The 14,443-nt window shown below is 39.2% G+C and overlaps 2 protein-coding genes across 3 annotated transcripts; one reads left to right on the top strand and one right to left on the bottom strand.

Moving 5' to 3' along the window:
- The first annotated feature begins 6,819 nt into the window (after positions 1–6,819).
- LOC307047099 (uncharacterized protein) lies at positions 6,820–9,316 on the top strand. 2 transcript variants are annotated; one of them, XR_013810334.1, is made up of 4 exons: positions 6,820–7,580; positions 7,771–7,826; positions 8,269–8,531; positions 8,621–9,316. XR_013810334.1 is itself a non-coding variant. In XM_079693844.1 (3 exons), exons 1-3 carry the CDS (start codon positions 7,119–7,121, stop codon positions 8,360–8,362), a joined length of 612 nt encoding a protein of 203 aa, XP_079549970.1. In that variant the 5' UTR covers positions 6,820–7,118; the 3' UTR covers positions 8,363–9,316. The 2 variants fall into 2 exon arrangements, 1 of the variants encoding a protein (XP_079549970.1); XM_079693844.1 differs by having other exon boundaries at positions 8,269–9,316.
- A 107-nt stretch (positions 9,317–9,423) lies between these two features.
- LOC307047098 (kelch domain-containing protein 1) lies at positions 9,424–14,274 on the bottom strand. Its single transcript, XM_079693843.1, has 14 exons — positions 14,117–14,274; positions 13,518–13,631; positions 12,739–12,809; positions 12,327–12,444; positions 12,032–12,144; positions 11,842–11,929; positions 11,477–11,560; positions 11,231–11,311; positions 11,032–11,090; positions 10,785–10,894; positions 10,610–10,682; positions 10,401–10,485; positions 10,125–10,177; positions 9,424–9,816 (listed from the first exon to the last, which is right to left on the bottom strand). The coding sequence occupies exons 2-14, from the start codon at positions 13,620–13,622 to the stop codon at positions 9,675–9,677; spliced, it is 1,182 nt and encodes a 393-aa protein (XP_079549969.1). The 5' UTR covers positions 13,623–13,631; positions 14,117–14,274; the 3' UTR covers positions 9,424–9,674.
- Positions 14,275–14,443: the final 169 nt, after the last annotated feature.

The raw sequence follows: 14,443 nt of genomic DNA, 5'->3' as shown, positions 1-14,443 counted from the left end.
CTAATGAAATGAAAATGTTATCAACCATGGTTTGTCGATGAGAGAGGCTGGACAGAGGGTTCAGCCTAATCTAAGCCGATTTACTGTCGCCTCTGTAATCCGGACACTTGGACTTGAAAACAGGTTAGTTACCAGTTTGTAGCTCTGCATAATTCATGATATATCAGTGCTTATATGTTGTGTGAAACTTATTTACTTCATTACTGTAACTGAATTGTTGGCATGTTGCATACTATAACTGTACAAAAATCCTGCATAATGTACTGTGGTAGACTTACTTTTATGCAACGCGCACACTGAACATCCACTATATCTTTGTTGTTTATCTGAAGGACTGAGAAAGAAAGAGGTGCAGGTGGAAAGCTAAGGATTTTCAATGAGGCACAGGAAGCAGCAGTTACAAACTTGGTTTTGGCAAACAATGCATCACACTTAGAGAGATCCGAAGCATAGTAACTATGTGCTGGGATCCATGTTGGACAATGTTATATTTGAATAAAATATGATTTTTTTTCAACAACTCATTTGTATTTCTTCATTTATTGTATTTCTGTATACTCAAGCAATCTTTCTCTGCAGAAGCCCATAACAGATGAAAGTGCTTTAGATTGTGCTCAGCAGTGTGTAGTTGGGTGGTCAAACCATCTAGTGTTATGAATGAAGTTTTTTATATTTGGTGCAAAAGTTTGCATTTGGTAAGTGTTTATGTAGTTTTGAGGGCATTTATTCATTTAGCAGGAGAAATTAGGGGTTTTGCACTTTGGGTGTGTGGTTTTGTGAATTGTGTTTAGTGTTCTGAGAAACTGAGCAAATAAAAAAAAAAAGTGTGTTAGCAATCGAGAAAAACTGTGAGCCAACTGTGAAAGTTTTCTTTTTTTTAAATCACTTGAAAAAGAAAGATTTTGTTGTAAAGCGCTTGTTGTGACTCGACAGTTTAGTTATGATGTTTACTCTAGTCTTGTGTTTTGATCTTGTCACTTCCTGTTTTTATTTTGAAAGTAATCCTTCCCTCTCATTCCAGATCCCACATTTCCTGCCTTTGTGTGTTTCCCGCCCTTGAGATTGCTTGGCCCTGCCCTGATTTTTCACCTGTGCCCATCCTCCCTCACCTATAAATAGCCCTTGTGTTTCTTTGTTCCCTTGTCAGTTTGTTATGTTTCATGTCGTGAGAACCTGGGCCTTTTGACTCCTGACACTTTACTTTGAGATTCAGACCTTTTGCCAAGTGAGTTTTGTTTTGATGTACAACTTAGTTTTTTTGTTATTTAACTACTTTCTATTTTTTGAAAGTACGATTTAGTTTTTGTTATTAAACAACATTCCACTTTTGGACAACTGTCTTCGAGTCCTGCTTTTGGGTCCTGTGTCCTGTGTCTCGGTTCATAACAGCACTCTAGCAGAAGGTTTACAAATGTGTCAATTATATAGGCTTATTATAATCCACATACATGTTTTAAGGACGTGGGGATTTGAGAAGGTCAGCACGCAATCCCTGACCCCAAGGTATTCATCAATAAATAGTAAGATTTTTAGTGCAGCTGTGTATTCAGTGCCATCTGTGGCCTGTCAGAACCATGGACAGCATCAAACCTCGGTTGTTTCCTCTTTTGGTTCCTCTGTACTTTACCTCTGCTTTCAAAATGATCTTGGAACAGAAATACCAAGGGAAGGAATCAGATCAAGTTTCATATTCTCTCAGTTGTTCAGAAAGAAAGTAAAGGAAAAAGGACAGGAAACCACTCTCAAAAACAGTTCAAGGTGCTGTTCAGCAGCTGTTTTTCACACAGTGCAAACAGTATCTTAGCAGCATAACTTCTTTCTTGGCTATAATGGTTTGTGGATTTGTTTTGTAAGAATAAAAGCTTGGTTTGCAATTTACCGTGCTACTGTATACATGAAGAAAAAATGAAATGGATGTGTTCAAGACATTGTGTTATTCCTAGACTGTAATGCCAGTATGAGTGAAACTGAAAGCTGAATTTCTTTGAGCACCGGCAGATACACACATCAGCCTGATCAACATTATTGCAGAGCAAACACAAGACTAATTGTTATGATCTTAGTTCGGCATTTTAGTATGCACAACACCACACGGCTGAGCCTAATGGAAATGTCATTATTTGTGCAGGTATTTGGTCATAAACCCAAGTATTAGAAATGCAAATGTTGACCTGCTGATGATGATACAGGAAAAGTGAATTGATCACAAGTACATTTATCAAAATTAATCTTATAGGGAAGCATACACTTTAGCATTACATTTCATGGCAATGCACCCTGTAGTTTGGGATATATTTCCCTTAAAACCCAAATGTCAACATGGTAAGTGGAATTACAGGAAAAAGTCAGTAGGATTATTTTTTCTAGGAATCATGGATATTCTCACAAACGTAAAAACGATCCATCCAATCCAGCAGGTGTGAAATATTTCCGCCTCCACCCAAGTAGTTGGCCGACTGATCAACGGTGCCATCCTTAGTGCTAGTGTGCTACATGTAGTAATACAAAACGAAAGCAAGATTTACAAACCTGCATGTTTCTATTCTTGGCAAGACTTTTAAGACTTTAAACTCTTCATATCCAGCCATGTATAAGGGATGATTTTCCCAGTGCTTAGTTCCAACACACTGTTATAAATGCACAAAAGCACCCAATGCAGCCAATGTGAACACGAGGGATTTCTGAGAAGCAGAAACGGATGTACCGTGGTGTATTCTTTCCACATCAACATTGGAGCCAGGACTTGACTAAGCCAACGCTTCACAGCGACGAGCTCTAAACGACGTGACACACTGTCTGCCAGAGGAGGTATCTTGAATAGATACATAGAAATGAAAACATCCCTAAAAAAAAGGATAGGCATTTAAAACATGGTGGAGACAAACCAGTTTTGCACTAGCCTGTGAGCAAACAAGTGAAATGAGCCTAATGAGTCAAACCGATATCCAGGATATACCTTCAAGTCATAAGTTTAAATCAGAAGAGGAAAGAGTAACAACAATTATAAATAAATATAAGACATATAGGTCAAGTTGATCAAATGGTGAACTGAACAGACTTGACACTTCCAATCTGATACATTAGGATGCTGACAAGACCAGTATAATGCTGTGGGTTGATGCTGTGGGTTCCTCTCCAAATGAAGCCCCTTACCTAGTAGTTAATTAGGAAGTGAGCAGATGCTGGTATTGGGTGCTTTGAGCACACAAGAGAGGCAGTAATTGTTTTCTGTTGATTACATGGCCTCTTGACAGAAAAATGTGTCACTGCAGTGGAGACCACAGGCTACTGGGCTGAGAAAGCCCGCAGCATACAGTGCTACAACATGCAAAAGATCATGGAAAAGAACGTGGAAATTCAACCAGAAATGTATTTACATCGTTGAGCTATTGTCTTCAAACACAGCATTGTATTTGTGCCTGTTCCTTTTTAATTATACATATTGAGTATTTTATCATGTGAAAACAGGACTTACTGATTTTAATGACTGTAAGATTATTTATTTTTCTTCTTGTGTTTCATTACATTTTTACTGTAAATGTTACATTGGGCCACTTCGACTGCCATTTATTCAAAATTGAATGAGTGCTTCATCTTTATTTTGTCTCTATTTTCTGCCCTCAGTGGCTTTTAGTGATTACAGTGTGCTTCCTATCAGGTCATTAGTGATCTCAGAAGCATCTGTAATTTTCCTTTGGAAATCACCACTTAACAAAAATACATCATATTTCGGCTCAAACAAGCCTTTGGACAAGGAGCTGTTCCTTTACAGTTTTGCTCACTTTTCTTAATTAATATCCCGAGTGAATTTAGCCGAACCTCTCCAGATATTAAACCTAGAAAGAGAGTGCAAGATACTAGTGGCTTGTTCAAGGACCCTTTAGTCGCCTTGCTGACAGTTGATACAAAGATGAGATATTGTGTGGTTTGCTTTTCTTGAATGCTGGCTCCATCTGCTGGTCTTAAGCTAACCACTCATTCATTTTCCATGTGCTACTCGGGCAAATGCTTTGGCAACATGAACAAAATCATGAGATCAGAACAAAGGTTGATGCCTGATCTTTTAAAGTAATCTGCCAATGAGAATTATTGGGTATGTCATTATGAATAGGGGTTGGGAGTAAAAGGTTGGAGTCAGCGCTGAAAAAGTTTCCCGCAAACCTCCTTCAGAGGTCATGAGGTCATCTCGTTGACGTACATTCAACGTCAGCACCAAAGCAAAAACCTTAATTTACATTTAGTAATCCAGCAGATTAAGAGGGATAGCTCAAAGTTAAACAGGGCTGCCCCCGCTCTTTTACTACAGTTGAACTCCTCCTGGCTTCGTTTACTGTTACCCTGACAACATTATGTCACCATGTCAGAGTTACGGTGTCCCTCTGTCTCAGCTTTTCTCATCGGTTCACTTGATTACGTCTGCGCAGTGACTCGATGGATGGAAGGGACTTGGCAAGTGTCTTCAATTACAGAAGAGTATTAGAGCTATACTTTAGGAAAAAAACAATCAAATGCAAAAAAAATGTATTTAGCAATGCAAGAATTAAGAGAAGAATGTTGACGAATAAAGCTAGACTTTTAGCAAATGCACTAACATTAGTAGTTGGGTTTATTTGCAGGGTTCAACTTCAATCTTGAAATGTTTATCCCAACATTTGGACTTTATTCTATGAGTGCTTTTTTCCCTGGCATAGCGCTTGTACTTTTCCTTAGTAAAGAGAAAAGACATTTTGGTTGAAGTTATTGATGAGTTACAGATCCTCACCGCTCAGGGTTTGGGTCTGAGTGGATCATAATGATGTGCCAGTAAACAGGAGTTCCTCTGAAAAGTAGTACTACAGGATGCATTGTGTTTATGTTGGTGTGTAGTTCTTCTTGACCCTGTCATGTCCATGTTTGTGTACCTGGCGAGGAAGAGGCCCAGACAGTTTTACTGGAATGCCTATCAGCAGGCGGCTGGCTTGTTAAATACTCTCCAGAGGTTTCGTTTTTGCCAGACATATGGCAGAAATGTGTCTTTGACTCAAACATGACAACATGTATGCCCTTCAAATGGAGCAGTTGAGTCACAATAATAAAAAATTTCCACACATGCTTTCCTGCTGTTGGAAGGAAACAAAGAGCATTTGTATCTGAAACAGTTCCAAAAGCAGTTTGCATAATCTTTATTCACAGTCACGAACCCATCTTAATTGATTTCAAACTGTTTTAAAGGAGGTGATACATCAAACCAGGCAGAATCAAGAACAATCGGGAGGAGAACAAGACTTTTAAAAAGACTGAACTCCACTATGTTAAGTCTCGGTTCATCGACGGAGAAATATTCTTGAATGTGGGAGAAGTCAGAGAAGCCACAGTTATGCAGCGAGCTGGGCTGTGACCTCCGTCTCGCAGCAGATCCTCCCCCTCGTCTGGAAGCTGTTGAGTTCTCCTCCAGATGTGTGCGCCTGATCTTTCTGATGACACACTGGTGAAGGCAGAGAAAAACAAAAAGAGGGTTCAAAATAAAAACAAAAACAGGATGATATAAGAGGGGGAAAGTAAGTGTGTTTGTATACTTTTACTTTTGGGTGCACTTAAGTACATGTTATTGGACTTTTGGAGAGGCAAGACGTGTACAAATGTATTCTATAAGTGCACAAATAAGAGGATGTTCTGCATTCAAGTGCTTTCCCCCGGGCCCTTAAAATTAGTTTCTGAGAAAACATTCAAATAAAGAAAATATTATCTTTGGACAGCATCACTGAAATGTTTAAATTGGTTGGATGAATTCATATTGAAATGGTTAAAAACACGATACCACATTGGGCTTTTCATGAAGACTATAAGTAACCTCTGAGTATTCGTCTTTTACTTGTTTGCAGCTTAAGCAAGGGAAGTGAAGCAAGTAAAGAAACAATGATTTAGATGTATCCCCATCCTCTTACACGTGTTCTGGCACATCAAAAAACAAAGCAGGAATTTCTTCTATGAGGCATTTGGGACTTGCATTCCCATTTTTCCCCCCTCTCACATTCACAGTTTAGAAATTGCCAGTTGCTTAAACGGCAGGTGTCTTTGACTTGGTCATCCTCCAGAGAGAACAGGTTGCACAGCTGTCTGGCACACACAGTGCTCACAAAAGCACGGAAAGAGAGAGAATGAGGCACTTAATGAAAGATAGCAAACAACTCCTTTACTCGAGTGAACTCTTGGTTCTTGTAGGACAGCTCTGGCAGGGAGAAGCTCCTGCTGTGTCTTTTGTATGTGCAAGTGGATCAAACAAAAGCTTATTGGGGAATCTCTGGGAAGCCCAAGCTGTCGGAAAGGAATGCCTCTTCTCTTGTGGCTCTGTGCTTGAGTCTTAATCAGTCACTGGAGGGGCTGGCAAGCTGGGGGCCTCCTAGACCCTGCGGGAGGACGGGAACCCACTCACTCCTGACCTCACTTCAATGCCTCAATAAAATCTATTAGCTGAACATAGACAGGCAAAAGGCTGGTCATTGTTGCTGATGTAATGCAGATATATCAAACTAATTGGACCCTGTTAGCCTTCATGGGCATACTGTCAAGGTTCTTATGTAATCTCTTTCTAAAATCCAGGGAGTGGCTGAACATTTCAATGGCTTTCTTATTTTAATTGTTTTAATGGAAAAAATTGTTTAAATTCTATGACAGGAAAATATATGCGGAGGGTCTAAAGGAAAGTGGAAGTTATTTGTGGCCAGTACAAATACTCGAAACATAAAGGGTGTGTGTTCCCTCGAAGAAGGCGGAGTTTTCTCCCTGCGGTCCTGAGCCAAACTGGTGTTATGTAACTGATACACTACTCCTCATCCTGATGTGGAGTTACCCGAAAGTGTACAGAGAGCTCTGTGCACAGCCACATGGAGAACATTCTGCGGAGCGTCTTTAGAATGTTAGCGGGACATTTTTCCAAGAAAATGGGCCTTTAAATCTAGATGTAGAAGTTTAGCCAGAGAACTGTTTTACAGCCGTAATCCAAATTTAACACTGACCTTAAACACTGCCAAGGATCATCGTTGGTTAATGTTCAACTCAGGAGGCTCTTGGTGTGCCTGCAGAGGAATTTGGAAATGGGACTTTGCATTTAGATTTTGAAAGCAGCCAGACGGACAGACATGGGCAGCGGTACAAGCCGTGGGAAGAAAGTTGCACCTGCGTGTGTCGGCGAGGTGAAGGGTACAAAATCAACCTGTGGTGAAACTTCACCAAAACAGGAAAGCCGGCCTTTTAAGCCTCTTAAAATCCAATCAATTTTGCGCAACGCGCGCAACCGTGCGCAGCCGGAGTGCCACAGCGAGGGGCACGACTCTGACTTTTCTCGGGAGGAAGATGACATTGACGGGGAGATGGACACTGTTATTGCGGATTACGAGGAGCGAGAGAAAACTTCCGTGAAGAAAACTCCTCCCAAGAAGATAGTCATCAGATCTAAAACATACGGACTGTGTCCCTTCAGCCAAGAGGATGAAGAGGACTTCAGCTCCGAGGAGCCACGTGGCTCACACGGTGGATCCGGAGATGTAAACAAGAGGAGCAGTGATGCTTCCACACAACCTGCGTGCCCCGGTCAGCACAGTGTAAGGATTTTTATTATACTAGAATGTGTTCATTATTATTGAAAAACACTTGATTTATCTGTCAGTTTATTTATAACAGCAAGGTTGTTTTCTGATTAACAACAGGTCTGCAGAACCTTTTACTGCTAAATGAAAACACATGCCATCCTTTCTTTCCTTCTTTATCTCTGGTGTGTCTCATTCCTCCCAGGGTCTTTTGACAAGAGGGGCTTTGTTGGAAGCCGTTCCCACATCAGAAAAACAATCGTAAGTAGACAGCTCTTATAAATAATGAAATTCCGAGCTCAGTTGAGTAGTAAAAACTGAGCAGGGTCAGATCAAATTTACCTTAAAGGGATCGAAATACCAACCCATTATTCTCAGGGACGGTCAGATTAGTGAGACGTCTGCAAGCAGGACAGAAACAAACACACGTCTGTTGTTGCTGCTTTGTTGGAAGTGAGTGTGATAATCAGAACTAAGAATAGCATCCCCAATCCAACATGTGTTAAACACAAGGAGGAAACTATATTTCATGCAGGGCCCCTATAGGGAATTATATTATTTGGAAATTCATCACTTGCTGTTGTTGTGGATTGATCTATTGAAAAAATATATATCTGTTGTGAAATCACTCAAAAATAGAAAGTATCACTTTATGTTCTGTGTTATATCACTATGTTGATGACTCGTTTCTCCACACTCCCAGGACGTTTGGCAGCTCCTCTCTCACCATGCCAGCCATCATGTACGATAGATCAGAAGAGGAGCTGATGAACACTATTGAGAAAGAGTTTAATTGACCCCCAGCTGAGAGTGCTGCAGCAAAGCTGTTTTCTTTTTCAGCTGTCCTTGTGGCACAGAAAAGTTTGCGTTAGCCATTTCTAAAATAGAAATGGATGCAGGTTTCTTTTGACAATTTCCTGTTACCAAGGAAGGCTACATCCACTGTATTTAAGCAGGATTTCACAGGTAAATCCTACATTGTTTGTGTTGAACTTAAACTGCTGCACTCCAGGCCTTTGCATTTCACCCAAGTCTTATTTAACAACATGTGTCAGTGTAATCGCAGAGCTATAACAACAACTTGAACAGGTGCCAGGAGGTTCTCCTTGCAGTCCAGAGAGCTGAGAGAAGCCTTCCTGGTCTGTTATCTGCAGCGGTGTCACTGTCACCCCCTCAACGCTGCAGGCCTCCCACAGAGCATACACCTTCTCATTTGTTACCTATACCTACTTTACTTTAACTTTGCTGTTAATAGGTAAAGGAAAGAGCACACATGTTTCTCTGGTTGCTAAAACTGAGGTAGTAGCATTAAAACCACATTCTTGTGGCCATGCTATATGCAAGCATCACATTTTCCAGCAGCAGATGTGCAGGGCAGGGTATAGGGTAGAGTTTTTGTGGCGACCCTGCAAAGGTATGAGCTGGGATGTTTGTTTAAGGTTTCCTTCCTGGCCACAGTTCCTGCACTTTTCCACCCTTGTGAAGAAGGAATGTGTGGCAACAGAGACTTTTAGTCAGGCTCACTTAAGACGTAGCTTTGTTTCAGCCACATTCAACTATAATGGGATGCTGCCACTTAGTGGTGGAAAATAGTAGCATGAACACATACTTGAACATTAATAATGTATGTGTAAACAAATGGCATACTGTATGTCAATGATTGGCAAAAGGGGAAATTCAACCTGGCATGTAGAGAAAGGTTTTTTTAATGTTGTTTTTTATATTGCAAATAAAAATGGATTGTTGCTGTATTTCTGGTCATGTGAGAAGTTTCTGTAAGAATCAGTGTGTGTGTTTAAGTTGGCTGAGTTGACTTGTACTTAAAATACCTGTGTTTCCTAATAATCCACCCCAAACATATAGTTTGATGCGCCCTTTAATTATCACAGTCATCACAGGAACATTTTTTTAAGGGTGTTTCAGCAGGCAAACTGTACAAAATAAAATGTACATCTCTAAAACCATAAAATAAAACACCATAAAATATTTGGCACACTTTTTAAAAAACTTAAAAAGCTACCCCACAGTGCGACTGAGATATACATACTGAAGAGAGTACAGTACTGGTGTGACAATGCATTGTTCTTGGCAATTAAGACATTCTTTAAACTAATGCTTCAGCCTCTTTGAAGGCCTGTAGTAAGACATTCTCCTCTGTACGGCCGTCAGTAGTTTTGGAGGTAGGAAAGAAAGCTGGTTTCTGAGTGTCTCATTGTTCCTCACATTCTTTGCAATGTAATCCTCACAAATCCTGCGAGAAGAAAAAGTATGTCATTTTTTCATTTATATTTCCAAAACACATTACCTAATTTAAAGTAAATGTAACCCTTGAAAGGAGTTGATACTTCTTTAGAAATGGATCCTTACACAATACATTTTAAAACAGACCTGTTAACCGTCAGAAATTAATGTTTTTCTTTTTAAATTCCAACTTTGTTTAACAAAATGTCTGCATGTCTGTCTTTTTCATTTTTTTCTGGTTAAATTGGTAGATTATTTTCCGCAATGTTTTTATGAAATGATCTCTTTGGGTTTTACAAATCATATCCTGTTTCTTACCTGAATAGAGGATATGGCTGTGTTTGGAAGACAAGGGCGTCATTGCAGTGACTCTGAAAAATCAATATGCAAGTTTCTTAAGGTCAGTAAACAATACCTGTACACATCTCTATTATAGAGATGTGCAAACTTGCATCCATATACTTTCAGATGTTTGCATGTTTTAAAGGGATTTTCTGAGGCTTTTATAGAATTTAGTTTGTAAAGATTTCAGATCTGCCAAAAATAGGTATAATTTCACATCTCTTAGTTGGAAAATGTCTCTTTGGTACTTACATTGTCAATTAGGAGGATGTAGTCACAACTTCCACCAAATACGACCACATCAGAGTCTTTGCTTGGACATGCTGTGTGCCATAACCTTCCATAGGAGAAATTATGCTTTTAAAAATCATCTCAGAATTTCTGAAAACTCTCCTACAAAGTAATACATGTAAAACACACAGTTATTTTTCCACAATTGTCACATATTCATAAATTACTACCGTGGCTTATTCTTGAAGGGATGCTCGATTTCTCTCCATATCTTTGTTTCAACATCAAGCAACCATCCATCACCTGATTTAGAAAATACATGTTATTGAATTCCAACCAATGAATAATATAAAATGACCAAAGGAATAAGGAAATCAAAGTGAACGGGTGGGTACACTTTCTTACTCATTGGTTTGCAGTCTGCACTGAGACCTCCAAACAGGAACACGCTGCTGTCTGAAACTGCTGTGAGCGAATGCCACGATCTGCCCACTGGAATGGAGGAGCCTGGCGTTCTGGAAAATATATTTAGCGCACTGGTGTCAAAAGACAAACCTGGCTAAAGTTAATTTTAAAAAATCCATTACAAAGTTGAAAAAAAAGTAATTTGGGCACACTTGCAGTTTGCTATTGATCACAAACAGATACACACATTTCTGACCACGTCCATGATTCAAGGTCGAGGCAGTGAATGTCATTTGTTCTGGTTTCCTGAATATAAAAAAAGTCAAGCGTAAGTTACTAACAACAGACTTGGATTTATGTTTCTCCGATGTCCTTGCTGCTACTGGTGATTTCTTGTTGTCTACTTGTTCATATATGAGAGGAACTGAAAATGATGTAACTCCCACCATGACTCTGCCTCCACAGATGTATCCTCTTTTTCCGATCGTGGCACTGGCGTGGGCGGCCCTGGGGTCTGGAGTACGGCCCTGCACACAAAAACAGTCACAAAAGTCATCTGTGGATTTTGAAATTGTCTTAACATATTTCCAATACAGCATAGTTTCCCTTACGTTTGAGGTCTTATTTAACAAAGCAAAATCCATGCATGCATTCAAGGCATACAATTATAAATCGCACTCAAATATGCTCACATGGGTTTGGGGTTGACTCCAACTGGCTTGCATGGGGTCAAACATATGAACCTCATTGTTCCATCCCCAGAAGACTTCTTCAACCTGAAAGTGTAACATAAATTGAAAATTATTGATATGAAGGCATTTAAGGGTATTGTTGGTCAGTACCAGTGATATCACAGTTTCGTCCTCAGATGCTGACATTTCACATTTCTGTCCTGGAGCACTTTAAAACTAAATTTCAGGAAAAGTAACAAAACAACACAGAAAAATGGAGCACTGATGTTTTCAGAAATATTTCTGTAATGCCTTATCGACACTGTTGGGTAAGCAAGTGTTTATGGAACCCAGTGACGGTGTCAAAAGTCAATAATATTGATTACCCATGATGCTTTATCTATAATAAAGCTTCTGTTTGTTCTATCAACATTAGACAATAGTTTGTGACCATATCCTCCAAAGTAGATGATCCTGGAAAACAGTAAAGAAAGATTATCACAATTATTATCGTGTGTAATATGGTGAATAAAATAAATAGTAGTCATGTAATATTGAGATTTTAATGGTGTTTACTTTCCCTTGTAAACCCAGCAGGACAGTTTGTCTCGATGTGACGGGGCAGAACCAATGTCACAATTGATTTTCTTCCACGTGTATTTGCCGTCTGTCAGGTCGACACAATATATCTGTTTAAAGTCAAACACTGATCACTTCTTCATGTCAACATTTGCTCATTCTAAGATGTGACCTTTAGGAGGGATTTTACAGAATGAAAGTAATTATTAACAAAAATATGAATAAAAACATATTATTCACATCAATTCAACCATAATTCGATAAAGTACTGTGTGTTGAGAATCTGCCTTACCTGATTGGTCTGTCCATTGTTATCACAGCCTCCAAATATGTACAAGTGTCCATTTAGTAAGCAGCCACAGGTTCCAGACATAGAGGGAGGGACTTCCCCTGACATGTGAAACACTTCCCTTCAAGAAAAGGTTTAAAATGTTAAAATGAGAATGAATTACTCACATACTCTTATGTTATGACACATTTTTACAACAATAACTACAAAGCAGAAAGCTCCAGGCAAGTGCTTTACAATCCAAACACAAGAAAAATGTGACAAGACAGGAACAAGTCAAAACACAATGAAAGTTGCCAGAAGGAATGTTAGACATTAGGACAGAGTGTGTGGATATTATGTGAAGATTGTGTGCATTACTATTCTTTGTTATGACAAAAATCCGGCACATTTAGTACTTATTTAATCTTCTTACCATACACCCCGTTCTAAGTCGTACACCCAGATTTCATCACTAGGCAGGAAAACTTCATCATCAGCAATGGACTGTAGAGAATAAAACAAGGCTATTATAATGACATAACACCTATAGCCTGAATGTGTCTTTCTGTCTGTCATGATACGGAAGCAAATCATTATTATGGAGATATACAAACAAAAAATCTCATGCAATAAAATAAGTCAAATTCTGAGAATGTGCTTAAAGCCATATTAGCATGCTTATTGAGGGTTTGCTTGGTTTGCTATATTTTTTCAAGTTTTCAAATGTTTCAGTTGTTAAAGAATGGCTTCTGCATAAACAGTGATAAAGGTAATAAGATCCTTTGCGTGTGTAAAAGTAGTACTACCATATTGCAGACATTTCCAAAAAGTAAAAGAGCTGAAAATGTTATAATAGAGTATTATCTGCAGAATAAAGTATTTGTTATGCAAAATGGATAATTTGATATTCCGACACTTGATTATTATTGATCTATTATTAATAATGCACAATGTTGCCTAAGCAGCATTGAAATGTTTAAGCTATGGTTCATATTTAAAAAGCAGAGAATATGGTTTGTAGAAAAATTCTAATCAGTAAAGTAAAACAAACAAACAGATTAATTTAATAATAAAAAAGTTAAATACTTCCACCTGACATGTAGTAACCAGTTAGTAACTTGAGAGTAGAGTAAATTCTGGTTAATGTAGACACCCTCTTTCCTTTGTTAAACAGCTGGTTTAGAAATGTTGTTTATTGTTTGTTTTGCTCACCATGTACCCTCCCCACACATACAGCAGGTTCCCCTCGACCACAGCCGTGTGTCCGCTCTTCTCCCGGGCCACCAGCTCCGAGCTGGGGCTCGATGCAGAGGCCATAGCTGGGTCCTATCAATAGAAAAGGTTTGAGGTTAAAATTATATATTTGTTAAAGAAATGTATTTAAAGGTCGCCAACAATATCAGCTGCTGTTGAAAGCAGTAAGGGAAGTGACCCATAACTGCAAGCAGAGCTAAAAAGCAAGCAAGCTTTCTATCCCTTTATGTTGTTGTCATTGCTTTAACATAAACATAAGTATGGTGGTTTGGCTCTATAAAACCGAATGTACTTATACAGTATGATTCTGTTTTCTTCAAGTTTGTATCTTCTTGGTCGAATGCACTTATTGTAAGTCGCTTTGGATAAAAGCGTCAGCTAAATGAAATGTAATGTAAAAGTACATTATAGGCTTTGATATTTGTACAAAATTGAAAGCTACATAACATTGTTACCCTGAGCTGACGTTACAGTGGCAACAACAACGGTTGTCGACCACGACAATACACACATTTTTTTCTTTTCTTTTCCACCAATATACTAATACCCATACTCACCTGATTCAGAAGGCTTTTAGTTTACGGTCCCTTTTGTTCTCATGTTGTAAACACTAAAACACAGCACAGCAAAAAATACCTCTAGCTCAACTGTCATAAACCGTTTACAAATACAACTTCCGGTATTCTGTGGATTTTCAAAGTAAAAGCTTTCTGCCCGAAAACACACCAACCAGCGTCATATGGCGTTGACACCAACATCAACACTGGTGCTCTAGATCAGGGGTTCCCAAACTTTTCAACCCGCGACCCCCAAAATAACAGTGCCAGAGACTGTCGACCGGGGGGGGGGGGGGGGGGGGGGCGGGGGGGCGTGCTAGTGAAATA

This window comes from Notothenia rossii (assembly GCF_949606895.1).
Source record: "Notothenia rossii genome assembly, chromosome: 7".
Classification (NCBI taxonomy): domain Eukaryota; kingdom Metazoa; phylum Chordata; class Actinopteri; order Perciformes; family Nototheniidae; genus Notothenia; species Notothenia rossii.
Note: the sequence above shows the minus strand (reverse complement) of the source record. Positions and strands in the feature narration are given on the sequence as shown.